Below are 25,842 nucleotides of genomic sequence, written 5' to 3' on the forward strand. Positions count from 1 at the left end.
GAACACCACTCGAAGAACAACAATTATAAGAGGTGAGGAACCATTTTTTCTTCTTCGAGTGATTGCTCATATCAATTCCAATTAGGTGACTTCCAAGCCTTACCTAGGCGGTGGGGTCAGAATTAAGGAATGTTGATTGAAGCACCACTCTACCGAAAGCCACGTCGTCCCTGGCATGCCAGGCAATGGCGTAACGCGAGGTGAAGTTATGCACCACGCCCTGCAGATTTCTTGGATCAGCACTTGGGCCAGGAATGCCGCTGACAAGGCCTGGGCCCTAGTGGAGTGTGCGGTAAGAGCTGGGGTCGGCACCCCAGCCAGCTCATAGCAAGTGTGGATGCAGGACATGATCCAGGAGGATATTCTTTGAGAGGAGACCGGGAGGCCTTTCACCACTACGAATAGCTGGGTCGATTTCCTGAACAGCTTAGTGTGCTCAATGTAGAAAGCTAGGGCACTGTGGACATTGAGGGAATGCAGCTGTGGGACCAGCATGAGGTTTTGGGTAAAAGACAGGTAGGAAAATGTCCTGGCTGGTGTGAAAGTTTGACACCACCTTGTGGAGGAAGGTCAGGTGCAGTCTGAGTTGCACCTTATCCCTGTGGAAGAGCGTGTAAGGCAGTTCCGAAGCGAGGGCCTTCATCATAGAATCATAGAATCATAGAATATCAGGGTTGGAAGGGACCCCAGAAGGTCATCTAGTCCAACCCCCTGCTCAAAGCAGGACCAATTCCCAGTTAAATCATCCCAGCCAGGGCTTTGTCAAGCCTGACCTTAAAAACCTCTAAGGAAGGAGATTCTACCACCTCCCTAGGTAACACATTCCAGTGTTTCACCACCCTCTTAGTGAAAAAGTTTTTCCTAATATCCAATCTAAACCTCCCCCACTGCAACTTGAGACCATTACTCCTCGTTCTGTCATCTGCTACCATTGAGAACAGTCTAGAGCCATCCTCTTTGGACCCCCTTTCAGGTAGTTGAAAGCAGCTATCAAATCCCCCCTCATTCTTCTCTTCTGCAGGCTAAACAATCCCAGCTCCCTCAGCCTCTCCTCGTAAGTCATGTGTTCCAGTCCCCTAATCATTTTTGTTGCCCTTCGCTGGACTCTCTCCAATTTATCCACATCCTTCTTGAAGTGTGGGGCCCAAAACTGGACACAGTACTCCAGATGAGGCCTCACCAATGTCGAATAGAGGGGAACGATCACGTCCCTCGATCTGCTCGCTATGCCCCTACTTATACATCCCAAAATGCCATTGGCCTTCTTGGCAACAAGGGCACACTGCTGACTCATATCCAGCTTCTCGTCCACTGTCACCCCTAGGTCCTTTTCCGCAGAACTGCTGCCTAGCCATTCGGTCCCTAGTCTGTAGCTGTGCATTGGGTTCTTCCGTCCTAAGTGCAGGACCCTGCACTTATCCTTATTGAACCTCATCAGATTCCTTTTGGCCCAATCTTCCAATTGGTCTAGGTCTCGGAGTCGCATCTCGCTAACATAATGTTGACCAGGAAAACTGGCTTCCAGGAGAGATACAGGAGGGAGCACGTGGCCAGAGGTTCAAACAGGGGCCCCATGAGCCTCAAAAGGACCAGGTTAAGATCCCACACAGGGATAAGCTGAAGGATCTGAGGGTATAGACAGTCCAAGCCTTTGAGAAAGTGACCAACCATAGGGTTGGTGAAGACAGAGTGGCCAGATGTGACTGGGTGGAAGGCCGAGATGGCAGCGAGGTGAACCCTTATGGAGGATGCCACCAGGCCTTGCTGTTTCAGGTGCAGGAGGTACTCCAAAATGAGGGGTACCAGCGCTTGGAATGCGTGTGTGCGGCACTAGTCACATCAACACGAAAATCTTTTCCACTTCGCCAGATATGTGGCTCTAGTAGAGTGCTTCCTGCTGCATAGTAGGAACTGCCTTACTTGGTCCAAACACAGAAGCTCCATGGGGTTCAGCCATGCAGCTTCCAAGCCGTGAGGTGGAGGGACCGTAGGTCAGGATGACAGAGGCGACTGTGGTCCTGAGTAAGTAGGTTGGGGCAGAGAGGCAACGTGACTGGTACGTCCACCAACAGCTCCAGCAGCGTGGTGTACCAGTGCTGGCGAGGCCACACTGGAGCTGTCAGAATCACCTTTGCCCCTTCCCTGCAGATTTTGAGCAGGACTTTGTGCACGAGAGGGAACGGAGGAAAGGTGTAGAGCAGGCAACCTGTCCAGGGCAGCAGGAATGTGTCCACGATGGAGCCCAGGCTACGACCCTGGAAGAAGCAGAATACTGGGCACTTCCTGTTGCATCGGGTGGCAAACAGGTTGACCTGGGGAAACCCCCACCTTTGGAAGATAGGGTATACGACATCCGGTCACTTTTGAGAGTGGAAGGACCTGCTGAGGCAGTCCGCCAGTGTATTCTGGATCCCTGGAAGAAAGGACGCTACCAGGTGAATGGAGTGGGCTATGCAGAACTCCCACAGTTGAATGGCTTCCTGGCAAAGGAGGGAGGAATGGGCACCCCCTTGCTTGTTGATGTAAAACATGGCTGTGGTGTTGTCCATTAGAACCACCATGCAGTGACCTTGCAGTTGGGCCTGGAAGGCTTGGCAATCCAAGCGCACCGCCATTAGCTCCCTGACGTTGATATGGAGGGAGCTCTTGTTCTGTGTCCACAGGCCCTAAGTCTGAAGGTTCCACAGATGTGCCCCCACCCCGTAGCTGATGCGTCCATAACCAGGGACAAGGAAGGCTGGGGGCTGGGAAAGGGGATCCCTGCCCCCCCCCCGCATACTGCTCGGGGGTTGAGCCACCAGCGAAGGGAGCTAAGGACCTGTTTCAGCACCATGACCACTGAATTCAAGCTGTCGCACCCTGGATGGTAGGCCGAGGTGAGCCATGCCTGCAACTGCCTGAATTAGAGCCTGGCGTTCTGGGTCGCGTACATGCAAGAAGCCGTGTGGCCGAGGAGACTCATGCAGCCTTGTGCTGTTGAGATCAGGAATTCAAGGAAGGCCTTGAATGATGCCTGTGATAGCTCGGAAATGGGACTCTGGCAGGAGGGCCCGAGCCTGAATGGAGTCCAGCATCACACCAATGAATGCTATCCTTTGGGTTGGTTCTAGGGTTGACTTCTCCACTTTGAGGAGGAGACCCAGCTGTTCGAACGTACACCTAACCAGGCGGAGTTGGGACTGCACCTGCGTGCTGGTATGGCCCCAAAGTAGCCAGTCGTCAAGGTAAGGATATACTTGCACCCGCCATCGACTGAGGAAGGCAGCCATAACCGACATGCACTTGGTGAACACCCGGGGGGCTGTTGAAAGGCCGAATGGAAGGGCCATAAACTGGTAATGTTCGCAGTTGACCACGAAGCACAGGAAGGGCCTCTGTGCTGGATGAATTGCTACGTAGAAGTACGTGTCCTGGTTGGCATACCAGTCTCCAGGATCCAGGGAGGGGATAATAGTGCCTAGGGAGACCATGCAGAACTTCAGCTTTGCCATGAATTTGTTGAGCTCGCACAGGTCCAAAATGGATCTGAGACCCCCTTTGGCCTTGGGGATTAGGAAATATTGGGAGTAGAACCCATTGCCCCTTAGCTCCCATGGAATCTCCTCCACTGCTCCCATGGTGAGGAGCACATGAACCTCCTGAATAAGGAGTTGCTTGTGAGAGGGGTCTCTGAAAAGGGACAGGGAAAAGGGGGTCGTGGGGGCAGTTAGGAACAGAATTGGAGACAGTATCCCGTTTCCACTGTGCGAAGGACCCAGCAGTCCAAGGTTATTTGGGACCACACATGGTAGAAGTGGGATAAACAATTCAAAAAGGGTGGGGAAGAATCTGGGGTTAAGTCCGGTACCCCATCCTTGGGCACCCCTTCAAAAGGCCTGCTTGGAACCTGACGATTGTTTGGTCAGGCTCTGGCCTTGTCCCGGCGGGGGGGTTGGAAGGCTTCCTTCTGCCATTCCCTCTCCTCCACCTATAGAAGTCCTGCCTCAGCCAAGGAGGGTAGGAGCATTGTTGCGGCTGCTGGGGCTTGAAGTGCTTCTTTTGGGTTGCCGGGGTGTGCATACCCAGGGACTTCATGGTTGCCCTCAAGTCCTTTAGGCTATGCAGCCGACAGTCGATCTTTTCTGCAAACAAGCCCTCCCCGTCAAAGGGCAGGTCCTGCAGTGTCTGCTGAACCTCAGGCGGTAGGCCTGAGGCTTGCAACCAGGAGATGCGCCTTATGGCAATACCGGAGGACAACGTACGCGCCACTGAGTCTGCAGCATCCAGTGAGGCCTGCAACAAGGTCCATGCCACTGCCTTGCCCTCGTCAACAAGGGCTCCAAACTCCTCTCTGGACTCAGGTGGCACAAGCTCCTTGAACTTGAGCATTCAGTTCCAGGAGTTGAAGTTATAACGGCTCAGGAGTACCTGTTGATTAGCAATCCTGAGCTGGAGCCCCCCCATGGAGTACACCTTGCAGCCAAACAAGTCCAGCCACTTGACTTCCTTCGACTTGGGCGCGGGGGCCTGCTGTCCCTGCCTCTATTTCTCATTCACGGATGCAACCATCAGTGAGCAGGGTTGCGAGTGCATGAAGAGATAGTCGTACCCCTTCGAGGGCATGAAGTACTTGCATTCAACCCCTTTGGCCGCAGGCGGAATGGAGGCTGGGGTCTGCCAGATGGTTTTGGCATTAGCCTGTATGGTCTTGATGAGGAGCAGGGCCACCCTTGACTGACCTTCCGGGGCCAAAATGTCTACCACTGGGTCCTCCGATTCCACCACCTCCTTGGCCTGCAGGCCAATGTTGCATGCCACCCTGCGCAGAAGATCCTGGTGGGCACAGCTGTCTATGGGGGGTGGCCCGGAGACAGAGGTACCTGTTACAGCCTCATCAGGGGAGAAGGATGAAGAGGCCCAGGGGTGAGAGGGTCCTCTTGATCTTCCTGCACCACGGGAGCTCGGTGCCCTGCGTTGCTGACTGCCTCAGGCTCAGGAACTGAAGTTGAAAGGGGTTCTGAGGGAGGGAGGGGACACAACATCTCCTCCTCACCCTAGGAGTGGGCCGACTGGCTGAGGCTTCTGGCACCCTCGGTTCAGATGTGGCCAACTGGGAAGCTCCAGACTGTGCACCCTGGGACTGGTGGTACACCCATGGGGTCCAAAATGGCCACTGAGTGGGCCCCTGCCAGTGCGCCAGCCAGGGCCCTGCCCCCACATGAGGGTATCCATAGTCTGAACGGCACCAGTGCTGCTCCAAATACTGAGACTCCATCTCTGAGCCCGAGGAACGGGATCGGGACCACGAGGGCCAGGGCAGTGCCAAGAAGCTGGAAAGTGGTGATGCGAGGCTGGGGAGCAGCGCCGTGACCTGGAGCAATGCTGGGACCTGGAGCGATACCATGACCTGGAGCTGTGACGAGATGGTGAACGGTGTCATGACCGTTGCCGAGTCCGGGACCTGCTCTGCGAAGGCAACCGTTGTATGGAGCAGTGCTGCGATCGGGAGCAATGACGCAATCGGGAGCGGTGCTGCAAGTTTGACTGGTGCCACGAGTGTGACCGGCGTAGAGATGGGAAGAAGTGCCGGGACTCTGAGAGGTACCAGAACCTTGAACGGTGCTGAGGTTCAACCGACAGTGCCGATGGTGCTAACGGTAGGATCAATGTTGGCTTGCCTTGAGACAGTGCCACATGCTGAGGCACCAGAGGCTTGACGTGGAGAAGAGGAGACCCCTGTGCCGTCACGGCGATGAGGTCCCTTGCAGCCGCAAAGGTGTCTGGGGTGAACGGCAGCTGTACTTCCACAATGCTGTAGGTTGGGGAGTCCAAAAGCACCAGACTCAATGGCTCCCCTTGTGGGGCCGAAGTCAACAGTGCCGCATCCATTGGCCAGCTCTAGGGGGGTTAGCCTCCACACAGGAGAGCCACTCTTCTTGGGCTTCTGGTACCACTTCGGTGCCGGGTCCTGCCACGCCAAAGGAGGCTGGGGTCTAAGTGCCGCCTCCATAAGGAGCTGCTTAAGACGAAAGTCCCACTCCTTTTTGGTCTTAAGACAAAATCCCTTGCAGATCCTGAACTTTTCGGCTTGGTGAGCCTCCCCCAGACACTTCAGACAAGAGTCGTGGGGGTCGCTCATTGGCATGGGCTTAGAGCAGGACTTGCAGGCTCTGAATCCGAGGACTTGGGCAGGAGAGCCTTCCCAAGGGAAAGTAGTCGGGGCAGAGGAAACACCCCAACCCAACTGCTACTAACTACAACAAAAACAAAAAAGAAACTACAAGAAAAGAACAAGAACAACTACTATCAGAATCAAGCTAGGGAAACGTGGAGAACTTGGTAAGCAAGATGCCACAGTTCCAACGACCATCACAGGCGGTAAGAAGGAACTGAGGGGGCGCTGGGTCGGCGGGGGTCACATATTGAGCGCCATGGAGGCGCCACTCCAGGGGGCTCCCCAGCTGACCCGACGGGTGCTGCTAGGGGAAAATCTTTCCGACAGCTGTGCACGCAGTGCACGCACCCCCACTTGAAATCAATATGAGCAATCACTCGAAGAAGAACTGGGGGAGATTGTCATTGCCACTTCTCTGAGGATTGGAAGGGGGTTCCTTACCCCAATCCTGGGGAATTACAGTGAGACAAGCCCACAGATGGACCCTGAGATCCACCAGGATGGCCTGGACATCCGTGTAGAGGATCTGTTCTTCTGCACTGCCTCCCAGCACCCCAGTCCTCTCTGGGATTTGCTCCTCCAGTACCCCAGTCCTCTATGGAATATGCTCCCATGGGTTCCCCTGCCAGCCACGGACCCTGAAGCCCACACCCTCTGAGGGAGATTTCAAGATCCTGAAGGGGGAGTCCATATTAGTGAATGCTTATAAATGAGTCAGAGAGCACTACAGTAGACAGAGGAACCTGATGAGATTGAGGTGGGGATGACACTGGATAGAGAAACCGGCCCCACTTCCCCCATTTCCCCCTTCCCACCTGCAGAACCCAAGTTTTCCCCCCAAAGAGGAGTATTCCCAAGCTTGAGGGAAAGTGAGGATGGTCAGATTTTGGAGGAGAGCAGCAGAATCAAAGCCCAGACTTTTCTGGGGTCACCTATTCCTAATCCTCACCTGTCAACTCCCGATGCTGGATATGGAGTGCAGAGGTAGATGTGTATATGTGGGGGAGGAGGGGAATAGGTTAGTGTATTAGATTACGTGCAGTATTCAACTGTGGGCTCGTTCTATTTACACGGCCATCTCCATCCTGATATTTACATTTTGCCTTTTCACAAAGTTCACTTTGTAAATGATGGGTAAAATTCCCGTCTCTTCGGCCAGGCAATTTTGGGCCGCATGTGTGTGTATATGTTCTGGGAACTCCTTTGTGAATTCAGGATGGAAAAAGCACAAGAACTCATAAAATGCCTCTTTAATATTGAAAGGATATATCTGTGGGAGGATTACCACAGCAAGGGGCTGATCTATTGGAAAGGTTTTTTTATAGAAGGTATTTAATACTATGTGCAACAAATGATAAAAACCATCTAACTGATGCTTCAGTCAACTGGAGCCCTCAGCCAAGAATTAGCTGACTGAGAGCCCTGTAAACCTTGCCTCATAAATACTCCTAGCCTAACTAACCTATGGCCTCATATAGCTGCCCAGCTGGCCCACTAACCCTGTTACATGCTAAATTTATGATTCTTGAACAAGATAAAAGAAGTACATACTGGATTTATTTTCTTTAAAAAAAAAGAGAGAGAAAAAAAAAACACCTGCATTTCTCACAGAGTATGTCCTACCTAGCAACTGAAAATGGACGTTAGCCACTAACAACCAACTGCTACTTTATGATCTTAGCAGCACTCATCTGTGCAATTTTTTAAACAAATCCTGATGAAAATGACCTATGCTGATAACAGGAAATCTTCTTCTTCTAGTACAGGTCAGATGTGAATAAATATTCTATCAATGACTGCTTGCAAGGAAGGGATGAAATGTGAAGGCAGATTGGAGGCTTCAGGTTTGCTTTAGGGTATGATTTGGTTTCAGGGTGGAATTAGGGCTGGGGTTCAAAGTTTGGGTTTCAGTTTGATGATTGCACTGTAATCTCAGGGCTGGTCTGTTCGCATGAGATTTTGGCTCCAATGGCTCATAAATTCAGCTGATGGTGTGATATTTCTGACATCTTAGACCAAAATCTCATGAGGGAGCATGGTTTCTCTCACAAGGTTTTAGCTGCATCCAGTGGGGAACTAGAAGAAGTGCCCCTCTTTAAATTTTGTAGTTGACCCAGAACCAAAGCTTCAGTGGTGGGCTCAGACCCAGGGATATGAATCCAATTTGTGTATTAATCGCTATAAATGGAGCACCCAGCTCCTTCATGGCAGATGCTATAGAAATCGGTAACATAAATAAATAAACTAATCCCTAATTCCAAATGGAGAGGTATTTACCTGGTCTCCCTGTTGTACTCAACAACCCCTTGATCCCAGCATATTACATAGAAAAGTACAATAATGTCTGTCTGAAAAGCAATCTTGTGGGGGTTGGGTTTTCTTTTTTAACTTTGAAAAGAAAATTTTAGTTCTCCAATCACTACACCACCCAGCTGTCTGAATAACGCCTTTTGTCTTTAAGTATGTGAACTATGGGTACCACATTTTCTTTGCTTTTTAGAACAATTCTTGACCTTTAAACTCTAAAGCTGAATGGAGAGCAGACAAAACACTCATAGGCTCTCTCTCTTTTATCTCAGCTGTCCACACCTTGCATTCCAAGTCCCTCTTCTATCTACAGACTTTAACCTCCAGTGTTTGACAAGCAGCTAGGTCTAAGGCAAGGACAGTGATTATATTGTCTTGTAATTTACCAAAAAAAAAAAAAAAAAATAGATTCTAGGAAACAAGAACTGACCAGATGCAACTCACAAGACAAATATGGTAAAGAGTCTAATATCTCCCCTGCCTGGCCAGAATATATGTTTCAAGCCAAATCATCAATAGCCTTATGTTCAGTTAGGCAAACTAAACATTTGATAATCTTTGGATGGATTTAACATAGCAGTAATAAACAATGCTGTCAGCATCAAAGCAGTTCAGCTATATGGTTACACCTTTGAAATGAACCCCTCAATCCAATAGGCCCCCAAGTGAGAAGATTCATTCAAAAAATCCAAAAATTAAAATGTAGACAATGGCAAGCGCCTATCAGAGTGCCCTTGATCTAAAAAGCAATCGTGTCAGCTCCAAGCCTCAGCGTGAACATAAATGTGTTGGAATAAAGCCAATTTTAGATCCATTAATCCCACTCCTGAGATGAAATACATAAATATATCTAGAGCCAGATTCGAATTTCATTTCCATTACTGTAAATCCGGAGGAACTCCAGTCAGTGAGATTATTCTGGATTTTCACTGGTATAACAGATCTGAATTTGGCCTTCACGATTAACTTCGAATTGGAAAAAGGCTTTCCTTACTCTGTGTGCCATGGACATTCAGTGCTCAGGCCTGCCCTCTATGGAAACATGCACAGCACCAGGAGACTCAGAAAATCACACATTGCTTATGTTGGCATCAGACCAGTTGTCTGGATTTACACAGTCAGACAGAAATAGGGCTCTTGGGTTCAACCCTGTTCTTTGACACATGGCAGGAAGGGGTCTCTAGACCACTAGGAGCCTAAATGGACCTCAAGCTGTCTGCATTCCCGTTTTCCAGAGAGCCCAAACAAATCAAATAGAAATGCCCCCTTCTTCTTACCTCTCACTAGTACTGAGTACTGGAGAGTGACATGGGAGACTGGCTCAGATATCCATTTCTGTGGCACTGATAAGGAGACCCACAAAAGACCGGAACATAGTGAAATGCTTTTGGGGAAAAATAATAACCATTTAGTTAAAGACCCTTGAAATCTTAAAAGAAATGCTATTTACCTGGCCAGATCATCCCATCAGTGTAGGGTATAACAATCATACTTAGGAGAGAGATCATGTGTTCATGATCTGAAAACAAGAATATGAAAGCACTGGTTTTGACCTAATAAATGTCTGCTGCAGTCAAAGTTTGGCCCAGGAAGTGCTTTTGAATTATTACAAAATGATACGACATTTTCACAAAATGAGACATTTTCTGTGAAGTGGAACTGAGCAGTTCCATTCTAAGGCCAATCTTTAGAATGGGTGTGAAAGTGGTGTTGAGGCTAAGTTTCACACCCATGAAAATAACAGCTTCTAAATGGAATTCTGATAGAGGCTTATATAACCCCAAGGTCAGCATCACTATAATATATGCTGGGGTCATGCATTAACAGCCAAACATCAGCACTTCAGGGTGTGTCCTATGAGAGGTAGGTGGGCCTGCCTGGTTAAATCACTGGCCTGGGCCTGACAAAAGCTGGGTTCAATTCTTGCTTTTGCTGTAGACATCCTGTGTGACACTGGGTGAGTCACTTAATCTCTGTTAAGCTTCATTCCCCATCTATAAGGTGAGGAAAATAATACTCCTTTCCCCCATCTTTGTCTGTCTTGTCTATTTAGACTGCATGTGTCTCGGGGTAGGGACTGTCTCTTACTATGCAGTGCTTAGCACAAGGGGCTGATCTTGGCTGGAGTTTCCAAGTGCAACATGCATGTTGTGACACATCAGGCAGTCAACACTTCCTATTCAGTAAAGTTCCTCTGCAATATGTCAGGATAGCTTGTGCTAGCAGGTCATGAGTACAGCATCTTTCTAAAAAAACAGAACCACCCCAGTGCAGCATGAAGAAGCTGTGTCAAGATTCAAGTACACTTCATCATTGGGTCCCTACCAACCGTTGAAAGAGTTCATCACTCCTTCTGAAAGTGTCAGCTTTTTCTACCTGGTATTTCCCAGAATCTTGTTTCTGTGTTAGACATGGTGATTCACTGGAATTATCTGCAACTTTCCAAAGATAGCACTTAGGAAGAAGCCACCCCAGCCACCCCAGGGAGACGCAGGAGGGAGGAATAAGGCTTAGATGCAGGTAACAGGCATTTGATTACCATGCATCATTAGTAAAAACATGAACTCTTTCACCATCCTTCTAGATTGTTATGATCTAGAACATGTACATTTGTTCCACGTATTGCAGGGTGACAAGAAACCAATTTGTCCTTTGAATTTTGTCACCACAGTAACACAAACTGGAGTAAACCCAGCTTAACGAGCATTTAATAGTGACTTGGGTTGCACGTTCCCATTTCTTTTTTCCATGATCCACATCTTCAAAATATGCAGGTTGAGAGACAAGGGGGCAAGATCTGCAGTTGTAAATTCACATAGTTCTATTGGCTTTGGTAGAGTTATGCCACTATTCACAAGCTGAGGATTTGGCTCAAAAATCTACATTCTCTCTCAGCTCCATGAGTGTTTATGGGGTTGCACAGATGTAACTGACAGTAAGGTTTGGCCCAGTCTTTCCTGTTCACATTGGCCCAGTCAAGGAAGTGTAACAAGCTGGCAGGAATTTACTCCTCACAAATTAAGACCCATTTAGATTCCAGCAGGGTACAGCATATCCATTCTCTTACAAGTATAAAAGGTTGTGTATCTTCCTGACACCCAAGTTACCACTTGGGATCCTCAATTCTGCCTCCACAGGCTTCTTCATGCTCCAAATTTCCCTTTTTCTTTTCTTCTTTTCAAGTACATAGCACACAAAAAAACCACACAGGCCAACTTCAGAGATATTCCCACAAGAAAAATTAAATACTCTTAATGCTTTTTTAAAGTGAATTGGGCCCCTTCATTTGCATCCGATAATAAGGATGTTATCATACTGGTTTATGGCTCAGCTCTTTAGTTCCTATCTCTCAGGGGCTAGATTACCCCTCATGAGTTCAATATATGTCTGTGAACTAATGTAATTTTAAAAACACTTTTCTTCCGAATTAACATTACAACCCTTACAAGTTAAAGGTTCTACTTGCCAACGTGTATGGAACGTTTGCATTCAAGAGTAAACCTAGCTGGATATTACACTTCAGAGTGTGGTTACTGATGACCATGGCTGCCTCTACATACAGCCAGCTGAGTCAGTAATCTAGCTGGCTAGTAGTTGAAAAACCTTTCTCACCTCCTTACACTGAATCATAATCTCCAGTGTGCTCAGTCTCTTACATTTAGATTAATTATAAAACATTGTCACTAGAATATTAAAATAGTGTTTAATACACAAAAGGGAATAAGCTATTCTGGAAAATGCATAATTTTCCTGTGATCATTTCACTAGTTACATGCAATAGGATTTTTGTCCCTCCTGCTTATGGGTGGCACGTGAACCGCCAATTCAGGGAGGCTAGCCCCCAGGCCTGCCCCTTCCCCCCACACACACCTCCCCCGCTGAAGCCCTGAGCCTCTCGCTGCGGACACCTTCCCCTCAGTCCTGGGCCACCCGAATTCCCCCGGCTCCAGAGCACCGGGTGGGTGGCCTCAGCCCCAAAGTGCCAGGCAGCATGGCCCCAGCACCTCCAGCCACAGATCTCCTGGCAGGTGGCCCCGGCACTCCCAGCCCTGGAGCGCCAGGCGGGCAGCCCCAGTGACCCCAGGTCCAGAGCACCGGGCATCCCGAGCACTGGCCCAAGTCGCCACAATTCCCAGGTCACAGGCCAACCTGCCCCAGCCACAGCCCAGGCCACGGGGGAAGAGCGGGAAGCAGGAGGGGGCCTCAGGGCAGAGCGTGGGTGGGGCCATAGCTGGCTGTTTGGGGAGGCTCAGCCTCCCCGGGCCTGCAATACCCACTATCCATGCTCCTGGTTGCCAGCTATGGTTTTCAATAGCTTCCTGCTTTTGCAGCTATCATCTTGTAGTGCTTTTGAAAACCATGTGCTTGGCCCATCAAAAACTAAGGACACCTGTGTTGAAGGGATCTCTTGTTGCAACCATTACCTCTCCACAGCAATGGTTGCAAACACAAGGATGACTAACCCATAGAAGGGAAGTCTTACATGTCTTCTCTCCCCTCACCCCTCCCTGAATAGGGAGTTGTGTACATAAATTGAGGGAAGAATAGACCCATATAATGTCTCTTTTGGGAGAAGAAAGCAGGCAAAGCTTGAATATGCCCAAGCCAACCTCTTCAAAAGTGTCCAAATGTGAGCTGTGGTGAGTGCTCAGCACTTCCAAAACCAGACTCACCTAGGCCTCTCAAATTGGGTGCTCAAACTCAGAGGCACCCACAACTAGTACACCCACTTGAAAGTGCTGACCCAAAGGGTTATTTTAACCAGAAGCCATTAATCACTCCCAGTTGTCATTTTAGATTGCCATACTCTGTTTTAAATGTCTTTGCAGGAATGTGCCATCTTCACAGGAATGGAGAAGGGAAAATGTAACAAGAGTTAAAAGCACTTACCAGCTGGAAAAGAGGGAGAGGTAGCAAGCAGCCGCCAGTTGCAAAATGGCCCCTCTAGGGTTGAAGTTGCCTGTCTCTGCCAAATTTATAGGGCAAGTCCCAGGAAAACATGCTGGCAAAAAAGCTCCTAGACAAGGGTAATCCTACACTGGGGTGAGTTGAAGGGACCAAGCAATCACCAAAAAAGCTTTGCCTGGAAAAAGGTTGCTTCTGCATATCACAAGACTGTTTAAAGGGATTTTTTTTTTTCCTGGAGAAAAGTCCAGATTTTCTTTTCACTTACACTCGGGTAAGAATCGATTTCCAGGGAGTTGATTCCAATGTACCCTGTTGAAAGTGAGGGGAGATCTAGCCTGGCATCTGAACCACAGAGTTGATGGCCATGGGGTTGATAATGGGACTCAGGAACTTTCATCTCTAGCCCACCAGTTTGAATTTGGCCCACATCACTATTAACCAAAAGTTTTCACCATTTGATGGCTATTCTTGTATCCTAGGTATGAAATAGGTTGGTGGTATCACTCCAGTTCCTTGTAGGAGACAAGTCTCTACATCATGAAACCCACCACCCAATTGGTACTAACTGCCATGCTTGTTAGCCAACTCACTGCCAAGGGAATGGAGGCCAAACTAACTTCTCACTCCTACAGTGTAGTCTCTGCAGGTCAGAAGTGAAGTGAATTAGTAGATCATTTCAGTGAAGTTTGAACAGCTGCTGCCTATTCTGAACCAGTTCTCTGGATACAAAAACTTGTTTCCAGTGCCACCAAACTGGCACTTTTCACAAGCACAAAATTAATTTAGGGCCAGGTTCTACACTGGGTAGCATTTTACTCTTCAAGTGGCCCATGTGGGAGGCAGAAACTAGTCCTAAATTATTTTGGTTTTTTTAATGTACTGACTGGCTGTGCAAATTTGCCTTTGTTAAAGAGAGGCTCTCATTAACCAGTCTTGAGGCATTTTTTTTTTAAACTTGAATGTGCTTTTAACTAGATAAACGAATAGGTAATTATATATCTCATGGAGTAGAAGAGTCAGAATAACACATTTAACCACAAAACTCAAGCACGAAATTACAATACAGTGAGTAGAGTAATGCCTTGTGATGCCTCAATCTTTTCAATTGTAGCTTCCAAAAGCTGCCCCTTTCTGAACTTTTCCTGCTGCTGCACAAAGGCATCAGGCACATAAGTAATGATGTTACCAGGCATATGTCAACCAACCTTTAACCCTGCATACCCATCTGGGGATCTGAAAGTCAAACTGGGTTTATTCTTTCTTGTTCTTCATTATCATCATCAAGATAAAGTCTCTCTGCAGTCTGAATCAAATATTACACCTTGGCCACCCTCAGTTCTGTTACAACCTCAGTGCACCTCCATTGTACTCAGTGGGGGTTGCACCAGTGATTGGGCCTGTAACTGGAACTTAGAAAACAATTCTGTTGATGATACACAAGAAGGAATAGGAACCCAGCTTCCTCTTTCTCAGCGGAGCTGGTTCTGGACTGCTACCAGCAGAACAAAGTAGTAAAAAACTTCCTTCAGTCACTAGATCAGCAGGTCCAAAGCTGAACACGCCCCCCCGATCTGAGCTGTTGAGCAAGAAGCGGGCATTTTCACAGAGCTTCCGTTTAGAGCTTGGTTTTACAGAATTGTTCAGCTTGCAATAGCCAGCAGCACAAATGTTACTAACTGGCAACCATTGCTGGCTGTGTCACCAGACTCAGAGAACAAAGACTGAGCAGCATATAGACCGAGCTACCTTCTGACCCTGTAAAATGACGTCCCTCCAGATCAGGGCTGAGACACACTGATAAGGTAATATGGGGAATATAGCAATGCCATTGCCCTTCCTGTATTTTTCTGAAGAGTAAACAAAGGACTATAGCAGCAAAGGACACAAACACAAGAACTCAGATGGTAAAAATGTATTGAAATTATAAATGCTTTAATTAGAGCTCCATCTTGTAAGCCCTCTCTACACAAAACCTCCATGAACTTCAGTGGGACATTCACACTCAGGACATGATCCTGCACCATTGAAATCAGTGGGAATTTTGCTATTGACTTCAGTGGGAGCAGAATCAAACCCACAAAGGGCTTGCAGAATCAGTCCCCTTTTTTCTGATACATCACCTGCAGAAATGCCTCCCTTAAACCCCTTTGCAGTGGCTATCTTTGCATATCCTATTGCAGAAGACAGGATGCACATGGGAAAAATCGGATTCCTGATGCCAAAGGATTAATTGTTCAATGGATAACGTGTATTTACTACCTGGCACATCTCCATTTCTAGCTGGAAAATGTTAAATTTCTAGTTATTAACTGATTTAGGACTTACAGCTTTTAGCTACAGGCTCTTTGATGTGTGTTTTGGAATAACACATCCATCAAGTTATGTGGATCTTCTGCAGGATCACATAAGCAATCTGGCAAGAGTCCATGCCTGAAGTTATGGAAAACAGCTTTCACGTGGACAGAGGCGACACTGTCTTTGGTGTGTGGCCCTTGGCCTCTTGTCAGCTCCATGACATTAAGAAAAGTTCTCACTGTTCTAGCTAAACCTTGCCATTGAGAAAATTCATTTTGCCTGGCATTTATGGGGATTACATTTAGTAACAATTGTGCTAGGTTAGGCGGAAAAGACAGAAGGAATTGCCTTTTGTGTTATGTTTAAGCAATTTTATAGTGCTATAAAATGTCACAAAAGCTTGAGAGGAAACAGTTCCATTTTATTGGTAGTAAGTCTTTATTAACCCTCCTCTATTTACATAGTTTGTAATAAGAATCAGCCCATCATGTTCATCAGCACCAAGGCTGCATGGCTTACTTTCTTGGCCAACACTATATAGCACATGGATTTGAATACTAGAAACCAAATACTGCATGCACAACTCCTATCCATGGGAGGGCCGTAAATTGACCATATGTGGCCCTTTGTCACATACATGGCAGACACCTGCGAAAAGGAAGGAGCTTACATACATTGCCTCTGGACAACGTGGAAGAGAATGAAAATCACCACAGTGTTGAAGAGTTAGCAAGACTAAAATGAACTAACAATGTTAAGGTATCACACAGTGCAGTTTGGAATCCTAGTGACATGGCTATCCCATCTTTCCATCTATCCAATTCATCGCACTATCAGATAATTAGGTATAAGGCAAACAGATATAAATATGGGCAAGAAAAGCAGGAAGCAGCCTGCCTGTTTCACCTGTATCGTTATCACCAATACCGTGATTTCTCTTGTTTCATCGTAACATTAATGGATCTAGCTATCCAGCCATCCTTGTCCACTACCACGGCATATGAGTACCTATAGTGTTGAAATTACAATAAAGCTGAGCCCAGGTAGTTCAAGAAAGAAATCACATACTGCTCAATATGGGAGGCCAGATTAAATTAAATTGGGGCCCACTGGTTCTGGCATCTAAACATCATCACTGCTAAAGATGCAATAGAAGTAGAAAACAAACAACCATATTTTTGCTTTTATTTTTTTACAGATTAACTCCCTCCTTGTTTAAGAATAGTTCTATTACTTTGTTTGTCATGGAAGACAGACATTTAAAGGAAAACTTCTTTTATTTATCGGAACAATCAGAATTGTTGGTATAGAGGCTGGAAGCAAAAATGTGGTGGAAATATTAATATATGAAGTCTGTTTATGCCTGCAACAATCTGAGAAATTTGGAAAAGGAAGCAGAGAGCAAAGAGGAGGCAAAAGAGGTACAATTCTTGATCAGTGATGATAATGATGGTAATTTATCGCAGTATCATTTGAAATATCACACCACCCTGATTTCATATTAGCCAATCTTGAAAAGGAAAATATATTCAATGGATGGCATGCTTCATCTTGTCACATATTATCCATCATTTCAGCTGCTCACATCCCAGATGCAGCTCCAGACAGTAACAGCACAGCTGAATCTAACGACAATCAAAGGCAACATTAATGTCTACTCTAAAAAGTTAATGCACTTCAAGGGTTGTTGGCACCAAAAAGAAACTGAGTTGTAATAAGCAAATACTAAAATCCAACAATGAATTAGTCAGGTATTTCACTGGCTCACTCGCAGGACAACCTGCACACACACAAAAAATCAAAAAGTTAAGATGAACAATGCATTTTCCTGGCAACGTAAAAGTAATGAATAAATAGCATATTAAGTAGAATGATCTCAAAAAGCCAAAGAAGAATCCCATTTCAATTCACCTTTCCCTGAAGTTAATAGTTATTCTGCCACCTACAAACACAAAACTAAATATTGTCAGTGACAGGATTCAAGTATTGCTACTGGCTATTTAGAGCATCTAGCAGGATGTGATGTGAAGCAGAAATCAAAATGAAGTGTGGTTTTTGTTGTGTTAGTTTTTTAAAATCCTGTTCACGGGTTCTAACAGGATACATAATCATTTCACTCATTTGAGATAAACATGGTTTAATAACAGGTTTCAGAGTAACAGCCGTGTTAGTCTGTATTCGCAAAAAGAAAAGGAGGACTTGTGGCACCTTAGAGACTAACCAATTTATTAGAGCATAAGCTTTCGTGAGCTACAGCTCACTTCTTCAGATGCATATCGTGGAAACTGCAGCAGGCTTTATATATACACAGAGAATATGAAACAATACCTATTCCCACCCCACTGTCCTGCTGGTAATAGCTTATTTAATAAGCTATTTAATAAGTGGCCAATTTTATGCTTGCTTTCTCTCCCCCCCCCCATTTACTGTTGGAAAATTATATAACCTGGATGCCTTTCGATTCCTAAATCAACGTAATTTGAAAGCAGAATTTAAGTAAGACTTCACAAATGTGTTAACCTTTCTGCATTTTATTATGAGACTGTCTTTAAAAATAAAATACAGCACAGACAAAATGCTTGCACATTGAAAGAAGCTTTTCAAACTAAAACCAAAGCTAAACTGTCTAATTTCCATATATCTTGCTCATTTCAGACCATTACAGCATGTTGGATTGAGTAACAAAAAGAGCTTTTAAATTTGGTTCTTAAAAGTGAACTGCAGCACTTCTAAAATAAATATAAAAATTGTTTAACATCCTAAATCTTTTAACAGTAGATATGTGCAGACTTTAAAATTATGAATAGATTTTAATACAAAGCACTTGAAAATCGTTTCACCTTTAACTTTCAGCTCAGGACCTGAGTTCAAGGTTCTGGGTTTCTCCTACAAGAGCTGATTGTGCAGTATATTGTGCATTTCTAATATGTGAGGGGTTTTTTTTCTTCTTGTAAAGAAAACAGAGCAAACTTGAGCTCTTCTGCTAACAAGCTGTGTGCATTATTTCCCCCACCCTTCATACACAGACACAGCCAAGGACTCTGGGCAGGCTAGCCCAACAGTCAACTTCCCGTCCTAAAAAGTTCTATCATTAAAACTGTCCTTACAAGGCATCCAAAGCCCCACAGGCCAGGTGCTCAGCTGGTGTAAAGCCGGATGGCTCCATTGGTTTCAGTGGTGCTACACCAATTTCAATGGAGCTCCTCTGATTTATACCAGCTGAGAATATAGTCCTAATGCACACGATTGCAATACAGATGGTCTTACGCTGACTGTAGAAGAGCCTAGTACTTCATTCCAGCACGAGGTGTTTGTAAATGGTGTCAGCACTCACAGGTGAAACATGGAACCCTGAGCTCAGTTCTTAACAGTTACTAAAGCTTTCAACGTAGTTGGTACATATATTTATAATCTTAAGGCAACACATGAATTCTGCAAATGACTTAAAATCTTAAATGGGTTTTTTTTTAATTCGTTTGAAAAAAAAAAGAAAAAAAGAAAAGAGAATTTAACAATTTCACTTCACCTTCAACTCAGTAGGAAAGTATTGTTTCACTTTTGTGTCTGTGCCCAGCAGAACACAATCAGAGCATTGCTTGTATTACTTCTATTTATTTGAATTCCTCCTAGATAGGGTAAAAATACCTGCTAGCCATATACTTCTACCAACTCTGTATGGTAGCAATTGGCCCCCTTTCTACTCTTAGTTACACTGGTATAAATCCAGAGTGAAATAAGTGACCTACTCTGGACTTGTACTGCTGTGACAGAGAGTTACAGGCTACGGCCCAATGTTTCCACAATGTCCTGAAACAAACTATGAACTGAGCTTTGTCTGCTCTTGGCATGTTGTGACATGTAAAAAAAGTCACACAATCTTCTGAAATTTTTCAGGTAAGTATGGTACTGAAGGATGTTTAAAAACAGATTATTGATTTAATGGTTTATAGCTATACAGAACTGTAACCAGCAATTCTGCAAATCTGTATTTAGGGGACCCAATTCAGTACAGTACTCTAGGGAAAAGAGAAGAGTTACTCCACTGCATAGTGCTCCAACTATGCAGTGGAGTAAAATTGACCCATATGCCACATTCTGAAACAGCCATGCCAGTGAGAATGCAGCTGCCTAGCATACCCTGATGTGGAAATGGTTTGAGACTGCCGTAGGAGAGGCCAGCAGCTGATGGGAATTGTTAACTCCTTTGCACATGAGGCATAACCAATCCAAGATGCAGGACGTGTTGTTTCAGTGCTCAAAAAACTCCTTGTAAACAGGTGCAGAGCAATGCACAGATATGAAGCAAAATGGGTGCCATTTTTGACACGCCTAGTTATGGTATAAGGATTGATCTGATCTGCTGAGGTTATGCTGCACATCAGAGCCTGATCAACTATGGTCTATACTACCGTACTGGGGAGTGAGGTCTACATCCATTATTCAATGCGTAATCCTGCCTGCATTTTCACCAGCTGCATTTGCTCAACATTGGTCATCAAATTTGGACCTTGGGGTAAGGGCCATGCCTGTTGACAAATCTCCTTGCCAAAGTCCCCCAGGGAAGAATGGAGGGGTCCCAGCAGGGGCTGCTATTGGGCCAAGTGTATTACTAATGGTTCTGATCTAATTCAGCTGCAAGCACAGACATTGTCACTAGTTCAGAATGTGGATTAGGAGGTCTGAACCATGACATTTTTGCCGTTGGAACAACTCAGCCTAGTCCCTACCTGTGTTCCCAGCATCTACATGCCGAGACTAAATGCAAAGTTACTTTAGCTCCCCATGCATTCTGGCAGAATTTAACCAGAAGCACTGCATACGTGGCCTGCTTCTGTGGTTGCACAGCTGCCATTACTGTGTACTAAGTGGGGCCATCAGAGAGCATGTAACCCATGGATTATTGATCCTAGAATCCATAACACCTCAGAAGAAACAGTAATAGTCTGTTGTATCAATCCCCATTTGTACACGGTCATCCACAGATCACTGATAGTCTATTGGCCCGTCTCCATTAATACGCTCATTAATACACAGACGCTCATGCACCCTGCAACTACGGTCTAAAGTCCTTTACAAAAGTTTTGTTACAAAAGTGACTGTGCTTGTGCTGTAACCACTCTCCTAAACAAAATAACATTTATAGATTATTTTTTAAATGACCCAAAGGTGCTATTATTTTATCTATTTTGCAGTTTCACGGGCAAAATAGCAGGCTGGCCAAATTTTCACATTCAGCTTTGAAAAATAAATAAAAAAGCAACAATAATTAATAAATACAAATAACTTTGTCACCTGACCTGAGACCCTGCATGTTAAATTTCTACCTGGTATAAATTTCAGGGTGGTTTTACATGAAAATAAGATGATGGCACAGCTTGACCTGCAGCATCAGGACTTAACCAAATAAAGGATTCACATCAGCACTTAGGCCTGATCCTATAACCCTTATCACACATGGTCATCAATAGAATATACTGAATTCAGTGGTACAATCTGTGCCCCCAATTCAGGAACGTACATACGCATGTACTTAAGTCCCTAATAGTCATATGAAAGTCAATAGGAGCACTCACATGCACAGAGTTAAGCAAGTGTTCAAATGCTTTATTAGATCCAACAGGATTTGAGCACATGCTTAAAATAAGCTAGTGGTAACTGCTTTCCAGAATAGGGCTACTTGCACAAATAAAGGATAACTGTAACAAAGATCAATCAATAACCACAGGGGGCTTTTTGTGGGAGGGTGGGGGTTCAACTTTTCGTGGAGCTTACAGCATCACCATAATGAAATTATTATTCTCCTGGAAACAGTTAGCTTTTTGGACAAACAATGACAAATTAAAGTATGCTATGGATCATCCCCTCCCCCCGCGCAACCTCAAAAATACATATTTTAACAGCAGAAATACAACACAGTAGGCATTATTCAATGGTATGCAAATGATAAGTTAGACAGTTAGGAGACCCCCCACACTTCAGCATTAATAAACAACCACACTAGTTCTACATTAATTATAGTGTTGCATTAACAACGCTTTTGCATTTTTAGTTTTCTTTGAAATGTATACCATCTATAGATGGATAACTTCTTGTGTGTATATGGGTTTTGTTTTCTTTTTTAATCACAACAGTTGATTTTATGCAGTGGATATGGTACTACAAACGTCATACCGGCTGCATGGTCCTTGTTAGCATTAAAAATTAAAGAGCAAACAAAACCTAAAGCACCAACATTTATTATGTCAAGTCTCCCCCTTGCCCCCCTCCTTTATTTATTTATTTATTTATTTTTGCTATTTGTAACATTAGCCGCACTTAAAAAGATGGTGTGTAATGTATAAGAACAACAGGCTGGGTTCTCCACACTGTATCAACATATACTCAAGAGGGCTTTTTCCCAATGGCATGGAAGCCAGTCAAAGCCATTGATGATCGATAAGCCCTTGATGGTGGGTTGGTTTTTAAAAAAAAGAAGTGTTTTTATTCTATTAAAAATATATATAACATAGTCTTGCAGGCAGGCGGAAGGAGCCTGTTGGATGCTGCCTTTGGACGGTGAAGTCTGAAGTTACTGTCAGAAAGCATCGCAAAGCTAGCAAGATAACGGACCACATTCAGATGTCATGTACATGGTGCACATTCCCCGTGTGCTTCACATTCTCTCAGAATTTAAGCGGTCTCGAGCTTCCATCCGAAAATTGCCACACGTCACGAGTTCCCTGGGCACTACGCCAAGTGGGGGTGTGTGTCGAACCTAGAGAAAGGATGGGGACAGAGGAAAAATAGGTGTAACACAGCCCAAAAGGTAAATTCTTCCCCCCGCCCCCATTTTTCTTTTTCTTTTTTTACAAACTGCAACTTGAATTGCCAAAAGAGTATGTAATGAAATGGACCCCGGGTTCATGATCTTAGTCCGTACTCCTGCCATCCCACCAAGAATTCACAAACTCCCACATCACACATGCATGGGAATACTTCCAGCACAGCAAAAATACAGATAGCACAAATAACACGCCAGGGGGCAAATCCTCCAGTCTTCACTACGACTTAACTCAGTTAAAACACTGACTGACTCCAGTATTCCTCCCCCACCCAACAATCCTATTGACGGATGCCAGATAGAGCACAGCAAATATTTTTTGATATACCACAAGCTGTACAATTTGCAGAGACTCTTATGTCACTGAATTCAATTGCATTTGAATAACAGTGCAACTTATAGGGTGTACTGTACCTGGTGAAGTGTGAAATAAATGCTTGAGCCTTACAGGCCTGAGCCAATGTTCACTGAAGTAAGTGGGAGGTGTTCCATCGACTTCATTGGCATTGAGTCAGGCCCTAGCTGTGCAAGATGGAAAAATAAATGTTTCCCCATAGCTGAATTATATAGTGATATGCAGGCAGTGTAAAGGCCAGTCACCAATTATATATTGTACTAAAACAAACAATAGGCTAATGAACAAACTGCATGCTCAAGAGCCTGCATGCACGACCTGTGGCAATGGCAGAACCAGAGATGCATTGATTAAGATCAATCTATACATACCGACCACAGAGTCAGTTTCTATTGAAATTGCCTCATAAATGTTTAAGTGTGTAGCTGACGGGCAACTCATGAGCTACTTATCAAGATTAAATAAGAGGGCCATATCGTAAATGGGTATAAATTAAAATAGCTCAATTAAAGTAAATAGCACTAGCCTGATTTACACCAGATAAAAGTCCAATTCTATGTGTTTCTGAATTTAATTTGTATTAAAATGAAAATAAATAAGCCTGTTTTTTTCAAATGAGCCTAAATGAGTTAGGTACCTAGGATGGGTTTTAAAAAGTGCCTAAGTAATTTAAAAGCACAAGTCCGATGCAAAGCCAATAAGACTTGTGCTCCTAAGTCACTTAAGCATTTTTGAAAAATCCAACCGCTCTTACTAACTTTCAGTATTGATGAGAGTTGGGCATCTAACTTCCTTAGATTCCTTGAGCAGTGCCAGTCAAAATATATACATCTGGATTTGGGAAACAGTGGCTTCCTTTCATGACTCCAGTGACATGCCTGCCAGGCAGTATCGTACTCACAATCCATAATATAATTTTCCCACACTTTCACTGTAAATGGTTTCCAACCTTTGCAGGGAAAAGAACTAAAATAACAGCTGGTATCTTTTTTTCTTTTTATACAAACTCTGCACTTCGATAAACCCTGAAACTGTATCTCATCAGATATGCCAAAGCCTTCTGAATATCAAGCAAAGACATGGTATCACTTATTCCTGTATTTATCTCAGCTCTTGGAAATAAATATGAAACATCTGTAGCCTAAATTCTTGCTATTGTTTCAGTCTCTTCATTATACAAATTACTCAATTTGGAGGATATTAAATACTAATGGCAAAGGCATCTGCGCAGTAAAAATACATTCCTCTTCTGAAGTTGATTGGTTTTGATATGTTATCAACTACAATACTATTACCCAAATATTGTTCTTATTTATTGAGACATCTTTCCACAGAAAGTTAAATATAAAAAGTTTCTTGGGACAGTAGGTCATGCTTGTATGGAATGTTACAGCAGCTTAAGAACACATTATGGATGCCATATAAATCTGTTTCAGAATTCTAACAAACTTGAACGGGCCTCAATGGTTCATGGTTTTATAACACCATTAATTTATCACACAGTTAGAAAATGTCACATTTTGTATTACTATTTTTGCTTTAGTGTTTAGGCTACAACATGTTGTCATTTCTAAGTTATGTTCTTGTTGGCTAGTTTTTGAAGTTATTTAGGTGACGCTGTATAAAATCTCTTAATGTAGGGGTTCCTCGAGTACAGTGCTTATGTTGCATGTGTGTAAGTTGGAAATGAAAAATGAAGTGATGTGCCCAATGGATGTATCTAGCTTTTTGATAGAAGTGTATAAATCAAATGTTTTGTTGCAGATTTCTTAAAAAAATCATAGCATGTTTTTCGTCTTTAATTTTTTAGCAATATGTACTGTATGTGATATATCACATATCCATCTGTATACCTAGACAGATAGCTAGATGGCTAGCTATAGACACACAATTATTTTATATGTTTAACATGTTATAATGCAACATATAATGAAAATATTATTACTATATATGTGTGTGTTAGAATTCAACTTAAAACAAAGACATAATTGTTATGATTGCTTCATAGACAGAACAATTAAAATAAGTCCTGTATATAAAATCTCTACTGCAGTACTAACAACTACTAAAAAAAATCAGGGAGAGAGAGAGAGAGAGAAAGACTGAACTCTTCATGGACATTTAATGGCACTGGATCAAAAATCATGTTGTTAAATAGCTGCAAAGTACCTGTCTGGTACCAGTATCTTGAGTTTAGACACAAGGACTATATCTCTGAGACATAAAGATCACAACAAAGTACTGTTTTGTTTACAGTTATTTGTCTTGTCCCAGTCAACATGTTCATCTTCGTCCTCCCCTTCATCGTCAAACCTACTACAGTGAATATTTGCTAGTACCCAAGAGGCAGATTCTGATCTCAGTTCCACTGGTGTAAATCCAGGGTCATTCCATTTAGGGGCTCTATCCTGCAAGATGCTGAATACTCTAGCCCTGATCCAGCAAAGCATTTAGCCACATGCTTCATTTTAAGCACATGATTAGTCCTATGGAAGCCAATGGGACGACTTGCGTGCCTAAAGTGAAGCACTTGCTTAAGTACCGTGCTGACCTGGAGACATATTTAGATGCATTAGTGGATCCAGGCCAGAGTCCTCAGCATCTGGCAGTATCAAGCCCCAAGTCAATGGAATGATTCTGGATTGACACCTGTGGAACTGAAATCAGTATCAGGCCCCAATTTATCTTATATATTTTTTCAACCATTTTACACACCTGTTCAGATAGGGTAGGGAATAACTTTCATTTCTCCTGTCCTTAAATTAAAGGGAGCTTTATTTGTCTCTCTCAGCAAAAGAATACATGTTAATATTTTCTTAGCAAAAATGTCCTCTAAGGAGACGCTGGGCAAAATACAGGCAACAAATGATGCCATCACAAAAAGACAACATAACAACTTTAGGGTTTTACAGAAATAATAAAAAAAATTGTAATATTAACTCCATTACACTAGGAACAGCAAGAGACAGTATCACAGAGGTATGTGTTTTAATAATGTAAATA

General features: G+C 44.3%; 1 protein-coding gene across 7 annotated transcripts in view; it reads right to left on the bottom strand.

Moving 5' to 3' along the window:
* Positions 1–14,351: 14,351 nt before the first annotated feature.
* BCL11A (BCL11 transcription factor A) overlaps positions 14,352–25,842 on the bottom strand; it is a 105,521-nt gene continuing 94,030 nt past the window's right edge. For 3 of the 7 annotated variants that reach the window (XM_073339353.1, XM_073339357.1, XM_073339358.1), the window contains one exon: positions 24,580–25,842. This exon is cut by the window's right edge and continues 6,010 nt beyond it. Coding sequence is in view for 3 of the 7 variants with exons in the window: in XM_073339359.1 (XP_073195460.1) it covers positions 22,317–22,418 (102 nt within the window). In the remaining 4 variants the exon portion in view is untranslated. Of the gene's footprint in view, positions 22,419–24,579 lie in introns of those variants that run through there. The other 4 variants (XM_073339356.1, XM_073339360.1, XM_073339359.1 and 1 more) reach the window with 3 other exon arrangements.

This window comes from Lepidochelys kempii, chromosome 3 (genome assembly GCF_965140265.1).
Source record: "Lepidochelys kempii isolate rLepKem1 chromosome 3, rLepKem1.hap2, whole genome shotgun sequence".
NCBI classification, from domain to species: Eukaryota; Metazoa; Chordata; order Testudines; family Cheloniidae; genus Lepidochelys; species Lepidochelys kempii.